The sequence below is a fragment of the Anastrepha obliqua genome, chromosome 3 (assembly GCF_027943255.1).
Source record: "Anastrepha obliqua isolate idAnaObli1 chromosome 3, idAnaObli1_1.0, whole genome shotgun sequence".
In the NCBI taxonomy this organism is placed as follows: domain Eukaryota; kingdom Metazoa; phylum Arthropoda; class Insecta; order Diptera; family Tephritidae; genus Anastrepha; species Anastrepha obliqua.
In genome coordinates this window covers 9,333,885-9,361,217 of record NC_072894.1, presented here as the reverse complement: position 1 = coordinate 9,361,217, position 27,333 = coordinate 9,333,885, and the positions used below count along the sequence as shown (strand labels likewise).

At 36.6% G+C, this 27,333-nt stretch overlaps 2 protein-coding genes across 3 annotated transcripts in view; one reads left to right on the top strand and one right to left on the bottom strand.

Annotated features, from left to right (window-relative positions):
* Positions 1-1,262: 1,262 nt before the first annotated feature.
* The window catches only part of LOC129240999 (purine nucleoside phosphorylase-like), a 31,568-nt gene continuing 5,497 nt past the window's right edge, over positions 1,263-27,333 (top strand). The window contains exons 1-2 of one of the 2 annotated variants that reach the window (XM_054877107.1): positions 1,263-1,733; positions 26,958-27,092. In XM_054877107.1, coding sequence (XP_054733082.1) covers positions 1,618-1,733; positions 26,958-27,092 — 251 coding nt within the window. In that variant the 5' untranslated portion in view covers positions 1,263-1,617. The remainder of the gene's footprint in view (positions 1,734-26,957; positions 27,093-27,333) is intronic. The other variant, XM_054877109.1, reaches the window with a different exon arrangement.
* On the bottom strand, positions 12,928-13,741 carry LOC129241000 (uncharacterized). The gene is made up of 2 exons (XM_054877110.1): positions 13,012-13,741; positions 12,928-12,952 (listed from the first exon to the last, which is right to left on the bottom strand). Exon 1 carries the CDS (start codon positions 13,737-13,739, stop codon positions 13,068-13,070), a length of 672 nt encoding a protein of 223 aa, XP_054733085.1. The 5' UTR covers positions 13,740-13,741; the 3' UTR covers positions 12,928-12,952; positions 13,012-13,067.

The following is a 27,333-nucleotide window of genomic DNA, read 5'->3' as shown; positions in this document are numbered from 1 at the left end:
AGGAAGGCCTCCTCTGCGTTGGAATGATCAGGGGGAGAATGACTTGGTTTCACCTGGTGTGTCCAACTGGCGCCGGTTAGCACGAGAAAGAAACGACTGACGCGCTTTGTTAAACTCGGCCAAAATCGCGTAAGCGGTGGTCACGCCAATTAAGAAGAAGAAGAAGAAGATTGAGAATCGTTTTATGATCGCAGCTCATTTTTTCCACCATTTAACGACTGTTTGGGTAACCGTTCTCATTCAAAAGTGATTTGAGACGTTCTTCATCGAATTCAGAAGGCCTTCCACTGCGGGACGTGACATCGATGTCAAAGTCTTAATTTTTGAACTTTGAAAACCATTTCCGTGCTGTCGACTCGTCTATGACACCTTCTCCATACACGTCGCAAATGTAATGGGCTGCTTCGCCAGCTTTTTAACTTCGATGAAAAGCACAGAAGAGCAGGTGTCGAAAATGTTCCATTTCTAAGCTTCACAACTAAATAAAAATTACATAACTTAAAGATACAATTAAGATAGTTTTGTAGAGCAGGGCGAGTTCTATCGAGTAAATACTTACCATTCGCCAAACAGCAAACAAATCGTTGTAAAATAGCAGAAAATATAAAAACGCTATGAAATTAATTGTTCCTCAACCCAATGCATACATGCGTATCTAGCCATCCGTTATGTGAATAAAATTATAAAGAAACTAAAAAGAACTTACTGGACTTCGGAAATGAAATTATGTACTTGAATTCGAGAAATTTCGTTATGCGCAACATTATTCGGTTACCTGTGTAAACCTAAAACTACACTACAACAGTCTCTTTTTCAAGAGTCTCTCTTTTAACTCGTAAATTACGCTCAGCTGTATGTATGAATACGTAGGCTGGTTCTCTTTTCTCTTAAAGCCAACAAAAATCAACACCAAGGAGATAAGAGCGCGTGAACCAGTGAGCGAAGTAAGAAAAACTAAAGTGCAAGAAAAGTAAAAGTCCCTATCACCTACCCAATATTTGTACTGTATGTATGTATGTATGCATATATAAGTACGAGTATAAGCAATTCATAGTAAGTGTACTCGTATATGGTTTGTATTGACAAAGTCTTAAGAACAGTTTTATTTCCACCTGCTTTAATAGATGTTTTTTATAGAGTTGTTTTTTGTTGTTTTTTTTTTTCTTCCATGCAGCACTGAGGTTGTCAGCAATCCGTATGAGTACGCACATCGGCTATCAACACACAGCGAGCATACATAAATTGCGCCGACGAGCGGAGCTGACGATCATTTAAAAACAAGCCTTTAGCCGGTGATCACCGAACAGCTCAAGCAGCACGCAAACAAATATTTATTTAGTGAACGCCTATCAGATAGGAGCAAAATATATTTGTGCATAACACAGAGGAATAGGTTATCGAAACGATTGTGAATTAAAAAACAATAACAATTAAATCATTAAAGTTCAGAGTTGTTTTTTTATAAAAGGGACATTACACCTGCTTCAGTAATAACGGTGAATACATAATTAAGTGAAACTACAAAGTAATTCTAAATCAAGCAGAAACCACCAGAAAGCTGAATAAACGAAATACGTATCACCTTATAAAACTAACAAAAACTAACAACAACTCACAATGACTGGTTTCAACCTGAAAGGCAGCAGCCTGCTGAAGAGCAAAGCCATCAATGGCAACACCAATGGCGAGACTAACGACAGGAGCAACAACTACATTGCAGAAGAGTGTCCCAAGTGAGTAAAAGAATAAATTCCAACTCAAACAAATGGATGTGTGCACAAATATGTGGAACAAAAACAAAAACATACCAAATCATCGAAAGATGTAGAAACTAAAAATTAATGAGAAAAGTATAACATTTACAATTGGAAAAAAACTCAAAACGCACAAAAAAAAAAAACAATAAATTACGTAAATTATATTAACCTGTTTGCAAATTGAATATTAGCTTAGAATACAAGAAAATAGCTTTCGATGACACTGGAGGGCCAAATCAAAAGTATTTGATATTCATGTGAATGTTGGAAGTAGTGCTATTTTCTTCGATTTGGCGCTGTTTTTAAACACGAAAACTCATATAAGTTTACCAAAATGTCGCGATTAATATTTTCAATGCTTTTCATTTAGCCAAAAAATTTTTTTCTTAACTAAAACTTTCCGTATAATTCAAGCAGCCTGAATTCGTTGTAAATACGAAAATCTAATTGATTTTCGGATGAAATCTTTGAACTGAAAGATGTTTAGATGTGTCCCTCTCTGACTACGCATTTGGATTTCTATTGTTTTAGAGAAAAGCTGTTTATAATACTGCTGAAATAATTTGTATTCTATACCCACAGGAAGTGGATGCCATTTATTATGAAACCAATTTTTTTTTTTCATTTTCTCTATTTATTGAATCTTTCTTGTATAAGAAAGGGCTTCCAGTCTCCGATTCTTCCTAGCTGGGAACCGGAAAGTCCTAGTTTCCAGTCTCTTTTAAAGCTTTCGTTATCCCGCATGTCGATTGTGCAAAAATTTTTTTTCGGTGTAATAACATGGATGGATGGAAGCAGCCGAAAAGGATGAGTTCCCAATTTTTCTTAAAGCTTCCGTTGCCCCTCACGACGTTTGTGTGCGATTTTTTTATATGATGGAATTGACTGGAGAAAGCCAGAAAGACCTAGTTTCCAGTCTCCCTTGAAACTTCCTTTGTCTCACGACAACGTCTCTTGACGATGAGGCCGTACTGAAAGCCGGAATTCCGTTGCCTTCGTGGACGGAGTCTACCTTAAAGCTTCCGCTATCCCTCATGTCGATTGTGCCAGATTTTTTTTTCGGATATAATAGATGTAGATGAAGGGAACCAAAAAGGATAAGTTTCCAATCCCTGATTTTTCGGAGCTCGGAGCTGGAAACTCCGAGTTTTCAGTCTCTCTTAAAGCTTCCGTTGTTCTTCACGTTGTTTGTGTGCAATTTTTTTTTTATGTTATAGAATTGGAAGGAGGAAGTCGGAAAGGCCTAATTTCTAGTCTCCCTTGAAACTTTCTTCAACTCACATGACGATGAGGCCATAGTGAAATCCGCAATGCCGCGATTCCGTTGCTTTTGTAGACGGACCCTCGTGCGAGATGAGATAATTAAGATAGTCATCTTTTTTCTCAATCTTGTGTAATCTGCATTTAGGGGTAGATTTTGTAGGTCTTCTAGCTTTTGTAGATACCTTTTGCACAACGGTGCTATTTCATCGGCTACACGAGGTACGCAAATGTCTCTGTGAATCTTTGCATGCTTTATATACCATGGAGCTCCCGTAATTATCAGCAAGGCTTTAGATTGCGCTCTCTGAAGTTTTTCGATATTTGAAGGCGTAGCAGTTTCGCACATTTCTATACCATATGTCCATATTGGTTTTAGCATGGCTTTGTGTAGTAGCAGAGGCAATGCTGATTTCGAATTAAGCATCCAATATAGGTTTTTCATTTTAAGCTTGCTATTAGTCCCTCTCTTTTCAATATGATTCCGCCATGTGAGTCTTCTATCTAAGTGAATTCCAAGATGTTTGGTTCCATTTATTTTGTGGTACATTCTGAAAGTTTGCAAAACTTCATTAACAATAGCCCTGCCATACACTTTTTATACGTCCTTGTAAGAATTTGAATTGCACTTTCTCTTGGTCACAACTGGGCAGTTTTGCCGAGTTCGGAATTGAACTAATTTTTTTTTTTTATTCTGAGCGTGGTAATTCATGTTGTGCCCCAACTCATTTTATGGAGTTGTTACGCCATAGTCCGGGTATATGAAATGTCTCGTCTCCTTATTCAGCTGATGTGTGCTTAACTCTTTTCTTTTCGTTTCGCATATCGTGGCCAAGAGAGAAGGAAATCGCAAGTTATTGCAGAATTAATCTTTTTCAATCATTTTTCTTTTGAGGTAATTCATATATAAGGAGCGCCAGAACTCCAGTCGCAAAACAGCTCCTCAATAAGAAGGTCGTATAGAACCATGGTTTTCTTGCTGCCACCTTCTAAATTTGGTCTATGGTCAAACAAAAATTAGACAGCTATTTTTTTATATTTGAATGCTTTCAATTTTCATGGAAAAAATACACTTTTCCATAAATTTATCACGAAATGTGTATAAATCGATATAATTTAATTTCTCTTCCAAAATGTCCAAAAAATGTTAACGAATTAAAAAAAAGAGATTTCTTGATTTTCTTGATGGCACCTTATAAATTTGTTTGACCAAAAAAATTATATATTAAGGGTGGTTAAGTGTTAAGGGCCGGTGTTAATTTTGATAAAATACAATTTTACCATACAAATTATTGTCATTTCTATTTATTATGATAATATTGGTATAGCTCAATTACGTATGAAATAAAATATCGGCCAAATAGCCACCACGGCTTCGCCGGCACACCTCTATCCGATGGTTCAAATTTTCGATGACGCTGAGGCATAGGTTAGGTTAGGTTGTAATGGTTGCCCATAGAGTAGGGCCCACTTGGACGAAATAGTTTGGTTCGTCCTTTGTGATACCATTGAAGGACAAAGAAGGGGGAGGAAGGAAAGGGATGGGGAGTGGTGAGTGCTTGTGTACTACGAACGGTGACTAGTCCGCGGTTGTGTTAACCTCATTATGCTGCTGATGTAGTTCATCAGATCTTTGTTATCAACACCTGCTATATCAGCAGGCGCAGAAAAGAAGTGAGAACCAAGATACCTGAATCTTAGTCCCGCCAAGGCTGGGCAGCTAAGGAGCAGGTGCTGAGATGATTCCACCTCATCGTCCATACAGCTGACGCAAAAAGGACTCGAAGTAATTCCGAGTCTCACGGCATGTGTACCTCGCGGACAGTGCCCCGTGATGATGCCCACGAAATTTGAGAGATGACATTTTGTCATCCCCAGGATATCCCTCGAACGCCTCCTATCCAAACGTGGCCAGAAGGACTTCGCGACCCTATACGTTCGTGTACTTGCCCAGCGTTCGCTGAGTTGGTGCATAGCCCATCCTTCCAGGAGTAGAGCGCAGGTTGTCAGGGGGATCCCGATCCTCTCCTTTCGCGGACACATTGTCTCACAGGTCCCTTGTCTGGCCAGCTCGTCGGCTTCGCAGTTTCCTGCAAGGTCACTGTGACCAGGTACCCAAATTATCTTTATATCGAAGAATTCTGATGCAATCGAGAGTGAGACCAGGCATTCCCTGACCAGCTTCGAATGCACCATAATAGAGCCTAGAGCCCTAATGGCCGCTTGGCTATCGGAGTAAATATTTACCTTCTTAACAGTTATTACGCAAGTAAGTAGCCAGTCAGCTGCTTCTTTAATTGCGGCCACCTCTGCTTGGAACACACTGCAGTGATCCGGTAGCCTGAATTTGAGTTTGATGGGGAGCTCTTTGCAGAATACTCCTCCTCCAACCCTACCATCCAGCTTCGAGCCATCCGTGAACAGGTTAACGAGGTCCTGTCCCCAGGTGTTGCCCCCGCTCCACTCCTCCCTTGGTGGAATATGGGTGGAGAAAGTTCCGCTTGGACTTAGAGAAGGCACACACAGGTCCGTCGACGAAGGCATGAACTCAAAGTTTCTGAGGATGCTTGAGTGCCCATATGTGAGATTGAGCTTATAGCCCAAACCCCTCAGTCTAATTGCGGTACGAGCAGCGGCAATTCTGCCTGCGATGTCTATAGGTACCACATTTAACATTACGTTAAGCGCCAGAGTAGGAGTAGTTCGAAGCGCCCCACTGATTCCAATGAGTGCAGACCTCTGGACTCTCTCTAGCTTTTTAACTGATGTCGTCCTCTCCAGTGAGTTCCACCAGACAGTGACGTTGAGGCATAATTGAGCTTCTATGCCGTTAATGTGCCGAATTATCTCATCCTTTAGCTCTTGCATTGTTGCTGGTTTATCGACGTACACATTTTCTTTCAAATTACCCCAAAAAAATAAGTCCAACGGTGTCGTTGACGTTTAGCTGTGGTTCACATTCAACATCGATCCTTGAAATTTAACCACCCTTTATATATAATTGGCGCTTACATCCTTTTTGGGTGTTAGGCCGAGCTCCTTCTCCTATTTGTGGCGTGCGTCTTGTTGCTGTTTCACTAATGAAGGGAGCTACAGTTTTAAGCTGCTCCGAACGGCAAATGGTGTTTTTAAGAGGAGCTTTTTCATGGCAGAAATACAATTGGAGATTTGCCCTTGCCTGCCGAGGGTGACCGCCATTACAAAAAACTTATTCTTCAATTTGGTGCTTCACGGAGGTACGAACCGACGTTCTTTCCAAATTCTAAATGGTAGTCACGCACTAATTCATACGCCTACGGCGACGCCAAAAAAATTTAGCTGTTATTTTTTTAATATTTGAATGCTTCTAATTTCCACGGGAAAAATACATTTTTTTATAAATGTAGCACAAATGTTTATTAATGTAAATTTTTTAAATTTTATCAACAGAATCAAAGTAGTGATATTTGCGAAAAAACAATAAAATTTGGAACGTGTATGCGTTACTTTTCGAAGAAGTGAAAAAGGTGAGAAAATACTTTTCACATTATGCTTTCGAAGGTCCACAACGGTCAAGTTTTGGTTGAGTTATTCAAATTTTCTTGAAACTTATCTTCAGAAAAAAAAAATCAAAAATAGCATAAATTATCTCATTAGTTTGATTCTGCTGATAATTATCGTACAATGCAGATCTTTTAAGCTTCAACGCTTCTATTCTCTGAGATTATTTTTTTGGACAATTTTTTTTTAAATTAATTTTATTTTCAAGTGAAACTTAATATTTTTTCGAAATATTTTAGGGGAAGTGAATGTACGCTGAAGTGAAGCAACCGAATATGCACAGAAACATACACAAATTTAAATAATTTTATGATCAAATAGCGCAAGGTGTCGTTATTGCATTCTCATCATAGTCAAATTATTTATGCTCGCGTTAGGACGGTCTCTCAGCAAACGAAAAACTATACGAGTATGTATGTGTGTATGCATGTATGTGTGTAAATTGTACGACACATTACCATGCACGTATTTCGGTCATGTACGCTCACATACACTTTAGATAAGCCTACACACATACAAACGCACATATTTGCATTTGAAATTGTACTGCTTATGCATTCGAATACAAAACAATAACACCACAGAGAGTGACAAGCGAACTAAAGACTGATGTAAGAGAATTGGTGCAAATTGTGACAGGTTTTTCTTTAATACCAAAGTTGTTTGACCACAAAATACGTTACACACAACGGCTTCTTGTTTCTGCGTCTAGATAAGGTGCAAGGTTGTAACAACTGCAATTGGCTTTAATATCTAACAAACTCGTACGTATGCATGTATATATGTACATACTATATATAGGCAGGTGGGCTCACAAGTGATTTCTATTTTGGTGACTGCGCGTTTTCCGAATCAAATCTCTTGCGCGAACGTAGGATTCAAAAAAAGCTCTCAGACACAAACAAGGCTGGCAGCGGTCAACAAAAAGTTCGTCTGTTCGTAAAATTCCATTAATTGATTCACAGTACTTTAGGAATATAATTGAAGACTTTTTTCTCTCTCAAGTGTATTTCACTTTAATTGATTAGGCACGAAATTTCGTAAAATTTAGCAAGCACAAGTTCCCCTCCCACAATCACAATCACGCATGATAGTTTATGATTTTGATATTAAAAGTTGAGCTGGCTGAATTTCATTTAAGTAAATTTTCAAGCAGCGGATTTATAAGCAAAACTCCTCGCCTCGTTTTTTCGCAGCCTGAATTTTACGCATATATTATTCACATGTACAAGGCCAAGGTACAGGTAAAGGTATTTAAAGGAGTTTTTTTATTCATAAGACTTACGCTATAAAAATAGGTTGACAAGTATTTTTCCGTTATACAGGGTGTTGTTTTCAGCTGCATGAGAACTATCTATTTCGATAACTATGGTTTGTCAGCTGGACTGCTCGAATGGACCATGAATTCGTGGTCGCGATGGATATAGGCCGTATTTCGAATTCAAAAAATAAATGTCATGAAATTATTTACCAGTATTTCTATTTTGTATTATAATTTTAAGTTCTCAAGCTTTTAAAATACTAAATTTTTATCAATATCGGTACATAAGCAAACCTGCTAAAATGGAGATTAAGAATATACATACATGGCCGTCGAGGTAAATCCTGAAAACATTTCGAAAGCTCTGGAGCAGTAGCGTTAAGTCTAAAACCGCTGATAAAGGGACATATTTTTAGTGTATTGTTTCCTGATTGACATTGGAGTGCCGGAGTAAGTGCTAGTGAAACGATGAGTCGAGAGCAGGACAGAAGAGCTGCGATACTAGAATCATTTCACGCCAGAAAAAGCCCTAAAGAGGTAATTGAGTGGTTTGGCTACAAAAAAACGCAAGTTTACGAAATTGCAAAAGTTGCTGGAAGAGAATATGTGTTTCAGCAGGACTCCGCACCTGCTCACAAAGCAAAGAAGACTCAGGCTTGGCTCCAGAATAATCTACCCTACCACTGGTCACCAGATTTTTGGCCACCTTCAAGCCCAGACTGCAATCCTCTTGATTATTACGTGCGAACGAATTCGCGAACAATTTGAAAAGTATACACAAGACAACTGGAGCTTCATCTACACAGATGTATCTAAAACCAATAATGTTGCCACATTCGCCGTAGTTTCCAACACAGGGTTAATCATATCAGGTGGTTGGCTCTTCGGTGGAACCTCAGTCTTCACAGCCGAAGCACTGGCAATCAAAATAGCTATTGAATATGCTACAAAACTGAAGGGGAATTTCGTAATATGCACAGACAGTTTATCATGCTTGAGTGGACTCCAAAGCGTAAACACCTTCAGTAGTCTAATTCAAAATATTAAAGCAGCACTAAATACTCATCATAAAAAGATCAACTTATTATGGGTACCGGGTCATGCTGGGATCCCAGGTAACGAGGCAGCAGATGCGGCCGCCAAACAAATCCATCTCCAACCCTGCCTTACTTTTGCAACATTTGAAAAACACGATTCGATTAGGACCGTTGCAGCATATATTCAAAGTGAGAAAGATAAGAATTGGAAAGAATTTTCAACCTGGTACAGCAAAGTTAAGCCCCACTTTCCAAATAATAACACTCGGAGCCAAACCACTACCTTTATACGGTTACGCATTGGGCACATCCTCTTGACACACGAACACCTCCTCACAGGGAAACCCAAAAACACATGTCCTCGGTCAACGGTCGACCACTTACTAGATGAATGCCCCAATCTCCGAAGCCACAGGATCAAAATATTTGGCGACATTAAATCCTCCGCACTTCTTGAAAAACCTTCTTCTGAAAACATTCACAAAATATATAACTTTCTGAAACAATGTAAGTCAATAAAGATTATTTAAACTCCATAATTAGAACTAAATCAGCACAGGTATTATATATTTAAAGAAAGAGTCGTAAGCCCTTTCAGCTAGTACTCCTGATATAAGCATTTTGATATATCTAATAAATAATAATAATAATATTAGGCGAAGTAAGAACTTATCTACGGTTTGCTCCTTGTTTTCACAATGTTCTTTTTTTAATTTTTTTTAATTTTTTTATTTTTGTATTTTTGTATATATTTTATTTTGGTATTTTTTAACTAAAAGGAACAGTAATTTGTTTTTGTTTTTTTTTCATCGACAATGAAATTAGCACAACAAATAGGAGGAGAAGCTCAGCCAAAAGCACCCACCCCTCGTTGCGCAAATTGTTATTATTTCTATTAAACTGGCCGAAATTTCTCATAACGCAAATTGAATAAAGAGAGTACACCAACACACATACACATTTGTTGCTATTTGAGCAAGTATACAGTACGAGTACACAAAAACTGTCCTCCTAACCTTCGCATACTCGGAATTTAGTTATTCGTATTATAGACTGAATGTTCAAAATAAAAACAAGCTTTGTCTGACGCAATAACACAGGTTTAAAGGAGAAATCTACTGCTACATACATACATACATACATATGTATTTGCGAAATGTTTATCAAATGTCGCGTTAATTGTGTTACCTATTCATAAAAATCTACAAATTCGAAACAAACAACTAAATTACAAAAAAAAAGAAAAAATTGTATCTATGTGTATGTAGATGTGCGTACGAGCATAAGTACACATTTGTATGTATGTTATATATATATTATTATCTATTTAAATAAGCCCCTGGTATATACATACATACATACACACATACAAAAATGTAGCCAATTAATTTGATTAGTGTGCATAAAAAATTACGCTGATAAAAAATAAATGTCGGCCATTGATGTCACGAGCAAAAATGAAGATGAAAATTAAAAACAAAAAATTCAAACAACAAAAATCTACAAACAGCTTTACAAAAATAACAAAAAACTACAAACAACACAGTTCACAATACATATGCACATCAAATATGGAGCAGAGAACGTTAAATATAGAGAAGTCTCACGAGCTACGAATGGTGTGAATTGTCAAAAATGAAGTCTAACCGCGGCCGTGGTTTAACAGAGCTGAACTCTAACCGCGGCCGGGGTTTAACAGAGCTGATTGCAGTGAATTCTCTCTTCCTACATTGGCTCTGCACACAGAGAACGTTCTCTGTATATCATAACGTTCTCTGCTTTTGCTTCTGTAGAAAATCAAATTGACGATTAGCCGACGGCATTTTGCAAAGAATTTGCTTGTTCATTTCTACATATGTTCCCTTGATGAATGAAAATTTATTCAACTAAATGATTATTGATGAATAATTTGAATATTTATTATATGCGCCAACATTTCAAATCAAAGTAACTTTAATATTTTGATTTAATTTAAAAAAATGCACTATAAAACGACCTCTCACATCTTGGTATGTGCATTTTAGTAAATTGAAAATTATACAAATTTGATGAAAATTTTTACATACAAGTGCTTTGGTATTTTGACATATGTATGTAAATATATGTATATCAATATATACATACATATGTATATGTATTATGTTAGCTATGCTTGTGCAAAAGTTCAATTGGATCTTGAATTCTTATAGTGTTACATATGTATCATATTTACATTTGAATATGCATGCATTTGTTCCTTTGCAAAAGAAATTTTTTTCAATTTAGATTTATTACTTGGAATAATATATGTATGCATTTTATAGATAGTATAAAACTTTGAAATTTAAAATAAATAACAGAAAACTTCAAAGAAACGTATGTATTTGCATATACATATATATTTGTTATTTTTGGACAAAAAGAAATTGGGCATTGTTATACATACATTTGTTTGAAATAAAATTGACCGACAGCATTTTGCAAGGCATTTGAGGCATTACGTTTTTATTTCCGTTCTGTAATTTTTCATCCACATCCTATTGCAGGAGGTATACAAGCATGGTTTGTATACAAGTTTTGATATTCAAAATAAATAAAAGAATAATTTTAACAAACCCAAGATATCCTCCATATTTACATATTTTATAGGATAAAAAAGCATATTCGTATGTTACCGTACGTATGTATATTTGGATTAGTAACAAAATCTGTTTAAACTGTTTCTTACTACAAACATATGTATGTACATGTATGCATACACATGTAAGAAACAATTAAGCAAAAGTTCAATGTACTAAAGCAACCATGACCTACCTCACGTATTGGCATATTGATGCCCTATTGTATGTATGTCCGTACATACATATACATATATTCTCGACTCCCAGCAAAACTATGCTTATTAGTATATACATACATATGTATGTACATACAACAGCACACACAAAGCACTGGCTTTATGCCTCTGCACGCGTATGTTTCCAAAGCTAAAATTATAAGCCGAGCGACTGCAAGAACAAAATACATTCATAGGCGCTGTCGCAGCGGTCAGATTTTTTTAGTCGCAACGACGCTGAAAAATCCAAAATATTCTATAACACTAAGTTCGAGCTCATATGCTCATATGCCCATATGCCAATTTTCTCGCCAATTCGAAAATAGTCAATATTGTAATATTTCGCGTTGAATTATTTGCCAATATTTGGTAAATCTTCAATTTTTGTGAAGTCGAGTGGCCGCGGCTCCGTACATATGTATGCATCAATATATGTATGTAAATATGTGTTCTAAATTCTCGACAGCAATAGCAAATCGAAATATTCTGTCGCAAGTGCTCGCAGCCTCATATGTACATATGTATGGCTATGGCAGTTTGTATGCATGTATTTATGTACTATATATGAGTGTTTTGCTTTTGCACGTCCATAGGAACAATTTTTCATATGCAGATATTTATTTTATTGAGCTGAACGAATATGTGTATTGATATTCTAATGAAATCCTGTCGAATTGTATTATTGGTATATGTTTCTTTAAGATCCTCTTACCAAATAAATATTATTACCTTAAGAAAATGAAATACTAATAAGTTTTTTTAATTTTAATTTTTTATTTTTATTCACAGAAATTTATGTATATGTATATATATTACAATGGTCTAAATAATAGGTAATTACATTTCCTGAAATGAAAAAAATATATAATTATTTTTATTCACAAGTAATTTAAGTATTCTTATATGTATATGTATATATATTACAATGCTATAAATAATAGGTATTTACATTTCCTGAAATGAAAAAAAAAAAATATAAAATTTTGAAAGCACGAATTACGAAATTGTTCTCATACTATAACAATTTCTCACACGACTTCGATATTGACATCGATTAAGTCATTGCGATTTACCTGATTTTTAAAACACTACTCTCAATCCATCATGATTAAGAAAAAATTGTAGTGCTTTAAAAATCTAGGCTCGGGTGCTAGCTGAAAGAGAAGAAAAAATAAAAAAGAAACCTGTAAAATAGACTAAAAAATAGAAAAAACCTGAAACGGGAAAATTCCTGTAAAATATATAAATAAAAAAAACCTGAAATATAGAAAAGTGGAAAACCCTGAAATAAAAGAATAGGTATCATCATATGCAAAAGATAGCTAGTAGATTATTAATTACCTGTGTGAACGGCGAATCTCTTTTCGTGGGGCCCTGGCTTACAACCTACTTATAACCTACAGCTTTTTTAATTTATTTTGTAGTTTTCTTTCCTTGACTTTATTAACCTCATTTCGCAAGAGCCACTTTGCATTCTTGAATAAAAGGACAGTTAAGAGAAAATCTAATAGCTTCTCGCGATGATCTCTACACTCGCCAGATCCTACAAACCAGTCGGGAAACACTTTTTGTGTTTTTTCTTTTAGAGCGGACAACATTAAACACCTAAGACCTGCAATGTGGGCATATTTTGCGAAGAGCTGACGGTACCACACCATTTGGAGTCGACACACTTCGAAAACCCTGTCTTCAGGATTGACAAGCCTTAAATCGCTGTCATCCGTGAAGTTTTTTGATCTTATCAGGGCTTCTGAATGCAACTTCAGCTCCCCTTTTGTTTTCGTCATGGCGTTCGTGCACTTTTCACATTTTAACTTGCACAGCATTTTCTGGTAAATACCATAGCCTGTGAAGTAACGCTGCACTTGTACCTCAGCTTCATTACTTTCTTCAGCAAAATGTATGTCTTCCACATCAATCTCTTCTAAAACGAGATCCTCATTTCGCTGGTCTCCTACCTCTGTCTCAAGATGACGATCCTCGGGGCCTATATACCAATCTAAATTTAAATCGTCATCATCTGTACAATTAGAACCTTTCTTCTCAAATCTCTGGCGTAAAATTTTCATTGAGATCAGTCGCGCAACTATGTATTTGAAAATAAATTTGAGGGAGCTGTGCTCAATGAAAAGTTCCTCGCATAACATTTGCATCGCTGAAATCGTTATGCGGAAACCTTCGATGCACTGCACGCGTGCGTTTTCCGGCAACTGGAATGACCGCAAAAAATCTAGATGTTCATTCAATCTATCAATTTTTTTGCTGTCACCCCGCCTAATCGGACATTTTGAAGGATTTTTCGACTGGAATCTTTTTGCATCCAATTCATCGAACAGATCATTCATTTTTTTAACGAACATCTGTGTGGGCTTAGCGCATTTTATCACGTACTCGTCACTGCCTAATAAATTTTGGGACAAGGCCATGTCGATACCAGAGGCTACCGAATTGCTCAGGACCTGAGTCGCGCGTGAAACGCTCATTTTATCCATAAAATTGGGATATATATGGGCCTCCGTTAGTTTCGGACAAATTTTCAAATGGGGATTCATTTGATCTATATCAAACAATTTTTCAATCACCTTGAAGCTTGTCACTCCATCTGATGTTAAGATGTCATATTTCATCAAGGTATTTCGGACGGACTTTATCAAGTGACAGTAATCGAACATGCAAAAAATTTTTGTGCCTTCGTGCACGTAAAAGGGGCTATCCTCATAAATCCCCAAAGATTTAAAGATACTACTGTTGGAGGGCCCTTGATCGCAAACTATACCTTTCAAATTTAACCCCATTTTTTTTAGCTGTGCGACATTTTTGTCCAAAATGGACATCAATGTCTCCGTACGTATACCACCACTGGAGATATAATACGAAAACACGTATTTCCATTTGGAGCACAATCCCTTAACCATAAAAAATAAACATTTATTCCCAATTTTGTTTTCGCGTTGACCTTCCCCATGGTCTACAAACCCATCGATAACATCTCTAGCTTTATTATAGCTCAAGTCCGACTTGATGATAATTTCATCGAATAATAGAACGCTTATGCGTTCGGTGTCGGACATATTTGAAACAATTTTTTCTAAATTATCACAGACATTGGCATCGAACCCCGGAACAACATATTTGATGGGGCGCCAACGCGAAAGGGATGATTTATGGGGCAAAGCAAAACCTAGATCGTCACGCATAAACGTATATGCTTTGGAGGACATATAATTGATGTTTTGGGCCAATGTCTTTTCCTCCTCGCTATAACGATTTTTTTGGCCACTGACGATCATTCTTGCGAAAGTTACAGCATCACTGCTTGAAGTTTCTTCCGCAAGAACTGCACGAGTACACAAATATTTATATTTTTGCAGTAGCTTCTCATTTTCTGCTTCTAACTCTTGAATTCTTTTTTTTAATTTTATTTCATTGCTCCGATAATAACGAGCAGCCTGAGCAAATCGTTCGCTACTGCTTGTGATTTCTAAGTCCTCACAGATGTTTTTGTTTTTGGGTACCTGCCTTGTTTCCTCTAGCATAGAATATTTTTCGAATTCTTCTAACGTGAGATCATTTGCTACACCTACACCTACTGTACGATTTACGTACACTTTAGTAACGGGCGGGCAAACCCAATCAGAGCCAGTACTAGGTGAGCGACTTCTAGTAACTGGCTCTAATCTTAAAGATGGAACAGCCCCATCTAAAACTTTATAACGAGTTACTTGCTCTGGACTAAAGTGGCGCTTACAAACATATAGCTTGTCAGAATCTGCTGGTTGCACGTTGCAAGCCAGGGCCCAACTAATTCGAGCCTCTCCTCGTCGAGGAAATTCATACAACGTATGACCCTTTTCCACCACGCATCCTACCACGCAACAGCTCCGTTGCTTTTTTGGAATTGTACAGCTGTATGTAGGGTCATCGTCGTGCCCTATTAAGAAAATTTATTTTATAATATAATATAAACGTATAATAATTCAAAGAAGGTTATAGGCATGTTTTTATGATGGAACTCCCTTCCCACAGCCCCCAGGCCGCGCCACCACTCTCATTCATCACTAATAATCGAATATTGCTGAATGTACTTTAAATCTCTTCCTATTAGTCCCTACTCCTACTACTACTATTTTTACCTTACTTTCCTTTTAATACTTTATCTTTACTACTATCTGTAATTTTAATTTTAATTTTGATTTTACTGTTTATCTTTTTATGTAAACTATTCTTAAGGTCAATCATTGTAAAAATAACCTATGGTTGTATGTTTTGACTTAGTAATAATAAATAATAATAAATAAATAATATTTGCTTAAATTTAATCTAAAAACTCTTAGTTTTCCCTATTTCCCACTATTTATAGCACACTCTAGACTTCACAATCCGCATAAGCTGTTCAAATGCAAAGTTCAAAAACGGTTTGAGATAGAAAATTAATAAAAATAATTTTGCTTGATATTTTTCTGATTGGTTGTTTTGATTTTATTCAACAAGGCATAGTAACGGATGCCGGGTATTGTTATATTATGGTTATTATATTAATAAAAAATTATTTTCTATGAAATATATGCACATACACATTCAAAAATAATTTAAATTTCTTAACTTCCTCCACTTTCCTGCCTCAAAACTCTAATGCTACCAGTTAGCAAACCTCACCCTCAATAAAACCTATCCACCCTAATATTATATCAAATGTATGCAATAAAACCTATCCACCCTAATATTAATATATATCAAATGAATGCAATACATCAGTAGGTATGTGTGTTTGATATTATTGTAGGTTCGCTTTAGCGAAATATAAAAACACACATACCTACTTATGTATTGCGCAAAAACTTACCTAAACGAAGGGTGGGGATGGCACCCTTTTTCAAACATTGTCCCCCCACAACACATGCCTCAAAGTGTTTTACACACACAAATGAGTTGTGGGGTGGAAGATGTTCCGTCCTGGCAATATGCAAATTCTGCCTCCATTTGTCTGCTAATATGGGGTCCTGTGGGAAAGAAAATAATTTCACTTCACTGTTTTTTAAACAACACCCGCGCACACGACACGTTCTGCTCATTTTTAAATCGAAAAAGTTTAAAAAAATTCGGAAAATCGAAAGCGTTTGAAAATTGCGCGACGTCAATCAAAAGTTTTTCTCAAACTAAAGTTCATTAGACTCTTTTGGTTTGACATGGAAATTTTGGCGCAAATTACGCAAAATCAATTCAAATTCAAAAATGAATTTTCATGCAAATAAAGAGACAAAAAGCACCTGTAACCTAACTTTGGCACAAAACGGAAAGTTTCCAAAAGACAAGCTCTTAATTCTCAAAAGCTGTTAAATTTCTGCAGTTGAGCATATTTCTGTTAACGTTCTGTGAAAAATGTCGCTCAGATGTCGCTGTTGTGTACCACGCGCGCAAAACGAGTACCCCTGAAAAGTGCTGCCATTTAAGTCATTGAGACTTCTCTATATTTAACGTTCTCTGTATGGAGCATCAAGAGACAAAAAAAAGTTAGTGTGACTACGCAAAAAATTAACAGCAAAATTCAATGTTTGACATTGTCAATTTTTTTTTTTATTCAGAATTGCCTATCGTTCGCAAAGGAAGCTGATTTTTTATATCTCCTTTTCTTCTTTTTATATCCTCTTCTTCTTCATTTAAAAATATTAATTTGGGGAAAAATAAATCCATCTTTTTTCTCGGTAGATGGCTGCAGTGATTGATATCTCGTAAAGTATCGATCAAACAATTTAAAGTTTCAAGGTGAAATTTCACATTAAAATTTTTTTTTTGTTCCATTCAGTTTAGTACACATATATATATATACATATGCATATGGCCAAACACCCCAAAAGCGGGTGTCCATATACATATAATTGGCGCTTACGCTCGTTTTGGGTGTTTGGCCGAGCTCCTTCTCCTATTTGTGGCGTGCTTCTAGTTTTAGTTCCACAAATGGATTCAACTACAGTTTTAAGCCGACTCCGAACGGCGAATTCTTTATTTTATGAGGAGCTTTTCATTCCAAAACTACACTCAGAGGTTTGCCATTGCCTACCGAGAGGTGGCCGCTGTTAGAAAAACTGTTCTTCATTTTCGTGATTCATTTCACGGATATTCGAACCAACGTAGCCGAAATCCGAATGTTAATCACGCACCAACCATTCGACTACAGCGGCCACATCACACATACGTACATACACACATCTTAGAAATATAGTTACCAAAAAACTTACATAGCTACATTGTCGATTTTTTGTGTTGTTCGAATACAAACAACAAACGGCTTTTGTAATACAATTTTCTTTCACATCGCATTTACTATTCGCGTTGCATTACAGAGTAGACCCCAGACATTTATGTAAATCAAATTTTGTTTCGGCCACATTGGTGCTGCAACAAAAACTGCTCGCCGCTATGCCTGCTTGAAGGTGTGTCCACTCGGACGACCAATGCGACTGGCTATAAAAGTGGGTGTGTGGCTGATAAACTTGTAGTTTTATAGTCTACGATTACATGCATATGTATGTGTATGTGTACATATGCACACATATAAGCTCTTCCACTTGTGTTTATTATTGTTTATTGATTTTGTTTATTACAATTTATTTTCAGTTCTTCGATTAAAAGTCGAAATTTCTCTTTCAAGTCTTAAAAAAATAAATGCCAATGTTAAACAGTTTTTTTTCAACTATTTTCATCTTGTTTTGTGTACTTTACCTGATCTGATATGACCTTATCAAATGTTTTAAAGTTAAGTGCATTATAAATGAAATATTATTGCTTCCTTATCTTGGCATATGACAATGATCATGAACTTTTATAAAATTTTCGGGTACGTACGAGTACATATGTACGTATATATATATGTATGTATGTATATGCCTGTTCTTATATAAAGTAATATATACAGCTGTGAACAACTAATCAGAGCCATGACTTTGCCATATGAATTTTGTTTAATTCTATCGGCGCGCTATTGTTCACAAGGGCATTATAATTTTGTTCATACGAACGGGATTTAAAGTGCTCATGTTAAAAATGAAGACACCAATTTTTGAAAAAAAAATAAACAATTTTTTTCAGCATAGTCTCCTTTTAGATAGGTACACTTCTCCCAACGCTTGGGCCATTTTTTTAACCCCTCCAAATAAAAAAGAGGTTGTCTGTAAAGTCGGTTTACTGACTATAGTTTAACGTCACAATGTCATAAGAAAATACTGATGGAATGGTTGCAGTTTTCAAAAGAAAATTTTAATTTTATTTGTTTGATAGATATTTTGTATGGATATAGAGAAGGAGGTAATTGGAATCGCAATGGAATTGATCAAGTTACATTTACACAAACGTGGAAAATTACAAAACATTTATCAAATTCATGAAAGATATGTTCAATTTCGATTGTGATTCAGACGTTAATAAGTCAACATCATCGATTTGACTTTTTCAAGACTTTTCCTATCATCGTCCCATTCTCAACAGAGAAATGGTTCATTGCCATGCACACAGGAAGAAGGCATATGCAAACACAAATATGTGAATTTATATACATATGCGCATATACATACATATACATGCTCACTCAAGTAGGAGAGAGCCAAATGTTGAACGTTGCCGAATGCGGGGGCCGATTGTGCCTCTTTGCCCTTTCTTTCCGCGCTCTCGCTTGCAGTTAAGGCAAGGTAACGACGCATGTGCAAGATAACGACGACTGAGCAAGATAACGACACATTTTTTCGATTTTTGTCGATTTTTCCACAATACGCCTTTGTCTCCTCGGCGATGACTTCCGCGTTTGAACTAAATTTTTTTCCCGTGAACCATTTCTTCATATTAGCGAACAAGAAAAAGTCGCAGGGAGGCAAAATGGGTGAATACCGGGGCTGCGGCAGCAATTCATAGCGCAATTCATGCAGTTTGGCGGCGACGACTCCGGATGAATGAGCTGGTGCTTTATCGTGGTGAAACAGCAGCTTCTTTTTCGCGAAATGCGCTCGTGTCTCCCTCAATTTTTCGTGAAAGCGTTCCAATAACTCACTGTAGTATTTTTGTCCAGTAATCGTTCTATCTTTTTCTAAAAAATCCATGAGGATGATGCCGTTCGCATCCCAAAAAATCGTGGCCATGATCTTTCCGGTCGATGGGACGGACTTCGCCTTCTTTGGAGCAGATTTACCGGGAGAAGTCCATTGTTTTGATTGTTACTTAGTTTCTGGTGTGTACTGATGAATCTAGGTTCCTTCAGAGGTCACCGCTCAATGCAAAAATCGCTTCGGATCTCGCTTAAATTAATTCAAACACTGCTTCGAAGTTAACAGCCGCATCCGCTTGTTGTCCACCATGAGCAATTAGAGGTGGCACCTATCGGGCCGACAATTCTTTCATCGCCAACTTATCATGTAAAATACTAATTGCCATTCCGGTCGACACACCTATCAGCGATCAGCGATCAACGAGAATCTTGTCGTGGAGTTTTTAAATGATTTCCTCGGTAACCACGTCTGCCGGGCGTCATCGAAAATGGATGTTCGCCCACGTTTAAATTCGTTGAGCAAATCTCTGATCTAACTGTGGTCATAGATGGCGAAGCGTCCCCATACATAGCATCCAATTTTGCTTTTATCTCCTCGCATTTTTTTCCAACCAAAAACAAAATGCGAATTACCGAACGAGTCTGCTTAGCAAAAATCACGAAACAAGTCGTACTCGAATAGCTGACAAATCCTAACTAATTTATCCATCAGTCTGAAATTTGTTTTGCCGTCGTTTGTTGGATGGCAGCACACGAAGCTAACGCCAACTTCCCTCAGGAACGCCCTCTGTCATCAAATACGGGTACTTATTGAACCGCCCTCGTAGAAAATTTTACAACAAGAAGCAAAATATATTTTTGTGAACTTTCAAAACTTTTGATTTTAATGAAAAGCATAAATAAAATAAAAGCATGAATTCAAAATAAATAATTAAAAGCTTGAACGGTAATAGGAAATTGAATTACCTTTAATTAGACATATCACGCGTTTTACGGATTCTATTAGAAATATTAGAAATCTGTGTAGTCTACCTATTTTTCCTTAACCCAAACCGGTTTTTGGCGATATCTCGGAAACTGTTTAACAGAAAAAAAAATTATGTGGTATTTTGTACTCAACGGCTGATTTTACAAAGAAATAGGCTTGGGTGAAAAAAAATGATTAATTATTTGTAAACCAGTGTAATTGGCAATTTATTTCAATTTTAGCAAATTCGTGCCAACTACTTGTGATTGCATATAGAAAAATTGAGACAAATAAAAGTGTCATTTAAGAATGTTGATATGAAAACAGATTTATGCACATACATACATACATACATACATATGTATGTACATGTGTGCATGTATGCAGTTTGTTGGTTGAATCTGAGTTTTGTACTTTAATTGGATTTGATTGATGCTCGTGCAGTGTGACTAGTGCGTGTCTTGCTTTACTGTACCCTGGGCTGCTAATGAGATTGGGCGTGAGCAGAATAAAGTGTAAGCGATGCGTCCTAATAGTCAGCAATACTTGTTGTTGTTACTTTTTCCATTTACTGCTACAATTTAATTTTTAAAATTATAGTAATAATAATAATTTCCATTTGTGGAACAACAACAAGGCGCACACCACAAATAGGAGGAGGAGCTCGGCCAAACACCCAAAGAAGGTGTACGCGCCAATTATATATAGTATGTACAATATATATGATATAATAACAACAATTTATATTAATTTAAATTAATTTAATAGACAGAAGCAATTTCAAGTATTAAATAACGTTTGAGAAAAGCACAAAAAAAGAAATTAGCCTTTGAACATCTCTGGTTGGTTTATTAAATAATACGCGTATCTAAATCATCAGCATATAACTATAATTGATGTGTACACCCTCTTTGGGTCTTTGGACAAGCTCCTTCTCCTAAATATCATATTTGCAATGTGCGTCTTGATATTTTTTCACTAATACAGTTATTCGTCGCCTTCGAATGGCAGCAAGAATGATAGGAAGAAGATTGCGCCCATCAGAGAGTACGTGACGTCACGTTTTTCCAAGTTGTGCAGTATTGCCAACTACTTGCTCTTCCCAATAAATTGAGTGCTTTTTTATACCGAAAAAGCGTAAATTTTGAAGTTTCGTGTTTGTTTCTTTTTTAAAGCTACCGCAACTTTAAGTTAAAAAAAACTATAAAATTTGATATTTTGAAAGTGAAAATTTAATTTTTTGTTCCTTTTAAGGTTATGTTTGAATATTAAATTATTAAAATTTCTTTCAACTCTTCTTAACATTGAAAACCTTTTTACATATTTTAAAAAGCGTTCGAATTAACTGAATGCGAATTGAAACCATAGAGGTGTAATCGTTTCTTCCGGCTATCAAGCCTTAGTGGGACGTAGGGCATCAAGAGCTGTATTCATTGTAAAAATAAGCCACAAAATACCAGAAAATACTAAAGAAACCATGCTGACATTTTTACAAAAAGAGTACCTTATCTAGTTACATAACCTCAAATTTAGCAAAAAAGTCGTTCCCTTATCAAAGAGTCTTTCTTAACAAAAAAAAAACTCATAAATTAAATTGTATATAAGCATAACACATTTATTTAAAAAAAAAATACGCACATTCTGAGGACAATTTGTCACACATACAAAGTTCTTTAAGTAATTCAATAAAAATTTTCTGTTTTATTTCCTTTAAATGGGCATTTTAGTGCGTTTTTATATCCAAAGCTAGGCAACACTACAGTAGTCAGAGAGAGAGTTGAGTGCCGAAAGCAGAAGAACACCCACAACACCTGCAATCGCGGGCAATGCCACCAGATGTTAAAAAAAAGTAAAGCTAAATAAAACTGTGTGAATTATTTAACTAATTATTAAAAAATGTATATTTTACAAAATTATAAACATTACATTTTAATGAAGAAACAACTAAAACTCTGAGACTAAATAACAAAAAAAAATGCTAAATCAAGTTACGAAAATATTAATCTGGCCATACTGGAGCTAAAATCACGTAACTCGTTGTCAAATTCGCTGAGAGCAAAGTAACGGGACCACGATAGGCGCCATCTCATTATTATTTCCCTCAAGGAATGGCAGATGGTTTTTTATGAGACCGTTATTAGAAGAAAACTTGTTCTCCAAGTTCTCCCTCTCCCTCTCTCTCTCTCTCTCTCTCTACGCACTTCCGAATGCTAGTCACGCCATAATCCATTCGGCTACGGCGACTGCATAATTAACATATCGGACTGTAACTTCCTTCCTTCCACACCATACATGCATACGAATGACTGTTGGTACGCCCCGCTACTTATTTACATAATCTTCCCCATGACGTGCTGTTATGTCAACCAACTACATACATATATAAAAAGCTAATATGTCATTTTCCGTTAGACGCTTTATCAGCTGAATAATAATACAATCGAATATCATTTTATTTTGATTCTTAATTAACACGCAATTCATTTAAATTATATTCAAATTAGATTGTTTTACTATACTTCCTAAGCGAACATGTGTAATTCTCCTTACTTACATACGCTCCATTCCACAAAAAACCGCACTTTCTTGAATAGAAATAATGTGTAACGTGCTATTTTTGACAATTATACTTATATAGGGTTTGATTGAAAAGTAATGAGCCTTATTTTTTTAAGCAGTTTTATTAAACCTTTTGACTTATACAACTAATATTCTTCAAAATAGGGCCCTTGAGCGTCAATGCACCGCTGGTAGCGGTCCTTCCACTGCAGGAGTCGAAACGCCTCCCCTTCAGCTTTCTTGTCAGCCGCGGGAACAAGAAGAAGTCCGGAGGGGACAGGTCTGGGCTGTAGGGAGGGTGGGGAAGCACCGGTACCCCCATCTTGGCCAATGCAGAGGTGCAGAGGAAGGCGGTGTGCGCCGGTGCATTGTCGTGATGAAGGGTCCAATTGTTGACGAGGTCGGGCCGAATCCGGGCGACGCGTTTTTTCAGCCGAAGGAGCACTTCTTTGTAAAATGACGCGTTTACAGTGCTTCCTGGAGGTACAAACTCCTTGTAGACGATGCCTCGAGAGTCGAAAAACGTTGCTCCAACGATCGCTGCATTTTCGCCACTGCAAAATCCTAACACACTTTTAAAACAGCTTTCACGCGCGGAGCGATGTTGACTGCACCGCTGTTGCCAGCGAACTGGGACCAGTTTCTAGTGGAAGCGGAAGGTCCAGCGATCATTTTCCCCCACCAGCCGATTCGGTTGATCGCTTGGCAGACGCTCCGCGCGGGAAAGCTCATTACTTTTCAATCAAACCCTGTATTTGTACCATTATTTACCTTCAAATATTTATTGCAATTAATTTTTTAAATCATTCGCAGTTTTTTCCATTTGAGTAAGAAAATACTTTTTTGCTACCATTTTTACAAAAAGGATTTAATATTTTCCACTTTGTTTATGTATCTTCTTAAATACAACCTTTTGTAAGGGCTTGTCAAAAATCGAATGTGACTAGTGAGCAAACCTTTAATGATTGAATCATGACCGATTATGTGTTCGTAAATAGATCGAAGCTTTGAGAATATTTACGTTTATAAACAGAACTTCAAATTGTATTGCGACTGCAAAGTCAGGGAGGGAAAGTTGAACGAAAAAAAATTATGAGTTGCAACACTTTATTCGTATCAATATTGTCTATGTAATTGGAATTTCAAATAATTACAGTTTGGTGCATGTGTTTGTACATTTGTATGTATGTATAGAAAATTTGTTTTCAAAACAAATCAGTTCTGACCTTCGTACACACAACACCAGAATAATGAGCTATAATTTGAGATTTGGTGTATTATTACATATTACCTATGTGCATATGTATGTAGATGCGTCGCTGTGTAATTTTGTAATATTTCAAGGAAACATACTAGCAAACATGTTGAGTTAGGCTACCTAGATCGTCGCTGATACACTCTTCGTCAAAAGCATCTTCCAACTTTAAATATGATGGTAATCGTTCAGCAGTGGCTAATCTTATTTCTGAACCAACTCGCCGAAAGCAGCTCTTTGAGCTTCTGCAGGCTTTTTTCTGAAAACAAAAACGAAAAAAAAAATAGTATTGCGAAAGGCTACGTACTGGGTTAGGGCCACGCAATTTATTCGCCGAGTAATTCGCTGTATTTTTTTAAATATTCATTATTTTTTTTTATAAAATTAAAGCCCATTGTCTAACAAAACTACAGTCTGTTACATAAGAGCGTGGTCACAGTTAAATAATAACAACAATTGATTTTTCGACAACTCGCAAATTTATTGATAATTTGGTCGTCAATACTCAATGCAAAGTCTCAAAACTCAGTAGCAAGTCCAATCTCCTGCATTGTCAATTATGGCCTGGCATCGGCCGTCGGGGCATACTTTCTACTAGTTTTTCTGCATATTCTACCGGAAAATACCTCCAAATTTTCTGAATTTGTCGAGAAAGTTGATCTAAATTATATGGCTTGCGACTGCGAAGCTGAATTTTAATCGAAGCCCACACATTTTGTATGGGCTTTGCATCCGGTGACTGAGATGGCCAATCTAAAGTGACAACTCCGTTTTGCGCCTTCCACTCCCGCCTTCGAAACGCTCGACTCCGATGTTTCGGATCGTTGTCCTCTTGAAGGATCCAGCTTTCATTTTTCTTGACATACCATTGCTTAGCAGATGGTTACAAAGCCTTTGAAGCACTCTACTGGTGGAAGTTGTCCAGGCGTGTTTGATGCTCGGAAATGTCCAGAAGGAAGATTCATTAGAAAAAATTACGTTGCTCCAATCGCGGTCCAAGTTTTCCTTCGCCCATTCTACTCGTTTTTCAACGTGTTTTGCACTCAACATTGGTTTTTCCAAAGTACTGCGATATTTTAGTTTATTGGCAAGCAAGTGCCTGCGAATCGTTCCGTAAGATATGTCAACACCTTTTGCTTTCAATTTCACAGCAGCTCCACGTAAAGTCAACGTTGGATCTTTCGAGAACAATGCGAGAATCTTTTTTTCCACTTTTTTTGAGACTTTGCTTGCACTTCCGCGATCAGGAAAATCATCAACGTTACCGACATTTTTATAGCGATTTATTCACTTGCTAACGAATTGCTTCAACTTTCCCATTTATTTCGCAGCAGCAGTTTGCATTCATTTGGGTCCTTTTTCATGCAAACATGGCAAAATTGCCTCAAAGCGAGAGGCGGAAACAGCACTCATTTCGAAAAACCACTAAATTTGGCAGACAGCTGACTTGTTTCAAAAAGCATGAAGGACTGAGGTGCCCTCTATAACATAGAAAAAGAAACAGGAGGCTCTGTAACAGTGACCACGCTCTTATGTTACAGACTGTATACACAGTAGAAACTCGATACTTGCGATACAATTTTTTTCCATTGCCTGGCCAGTATTTGTGACATTAAAAATGTTTACCTCGATACTTGCAACGTTTTTTGTTTTGGCTTTTTTCTTTGCTTTCCATGTCATTTTCGTAATGATGTTTTTTGAATTGAACCAGTTGAATGATTTTAGGGGAGGCATCACAGTCTAATTCATTTACTGACGAAATGACAGTTTTGCGTTGACTTTTGCATGGTGTGGTCTCATGACGGCAAAGAGGAAATTTACGCCGCTTACAATAAAAGAAAAAGCGGACATTCTGAACAAATTAAGTACAGGAAATTCCATCAATGCATACAAGATAGGAATTACAAACAACGATAGCTGCAGATTTTGCAATGAACTAGAAGAGAGGGAAACGCTAGAACACCTTCTATGTTCCTGCCCTGCATTAGCTAGAACCAGATTAAGGAGCTTTACAATATGAGAAGTTAGAGTACCTCTCGGCGATAGAGCTCCAAAGTTTACTTAGATTCGCAAAAGACGCAGACGTATTGTGAAAATGGACGGATCCAGAATAACGCAACACAGATCCCCAATCTTTACGTGTCTCGGCGTTTTTTGTTTTTGTTTGATCTCAGAATTTGATATTTTAACAACAATACACTACACTATAATTATAACAACAATAACAACAAAATTACAGGAAAAACTCCACTAAAATGCCTAAAGCACAAATTTAAACGCTCAAGGATTAAAGCAAATCCCACAAACACGCATTCACACACACACACACACACGTAAACGTACACTAAGCAACCACCAACGCACGCAATGAATTCATTTTTTCTCTGCTGTGCCGCCAAGCTTCTTTGCAAGCGTCAAGTGGAAAATCAAATGTTTTAGTTTTGTTCACATGATCTCTTTTGTTGTAATTCCAGTGGTTCCACCAACTCAACGGCCGTCATCATCAACAACAACAACCAACAAAATACTTCAAATATTGTGGATAATCCCGAATTAGCAGAGGCTGTCGCTGTCGAAAATCGTATCAAAATGGTTATAAATGAAGAGAAGTTCGTAGTCAATGTCAAAATTCTTCCATTTTTGTTCTAATATATATAATTTTTGTTCTGGAGCTGTTTTGTTTGTTTGTTTTCTTCTTTTTTTGTTTGTTTTCTTTTTCTTTTTTTTCTTATTTTTTTTTTTTTTTTTTTTTTTTGTTTGTCTGTTTTTTTGTTAATTTTTTTCTTGTTTCTTATCTTTTTTTCTTGTTTGTTTTCTTTTTCTTTTGTTTTTTTGTTTTCTTCTTTTTTG

Excerpts from the sequence above, each read along its gene's own strand:
- LOC129241000 (XM_054877110.1), bottom strand. The coding sequence starts at position 13,739 with ATGAAAATTTTACGCCAGAGATTTGAGAAGAAAGGTTCTAATTGTACA.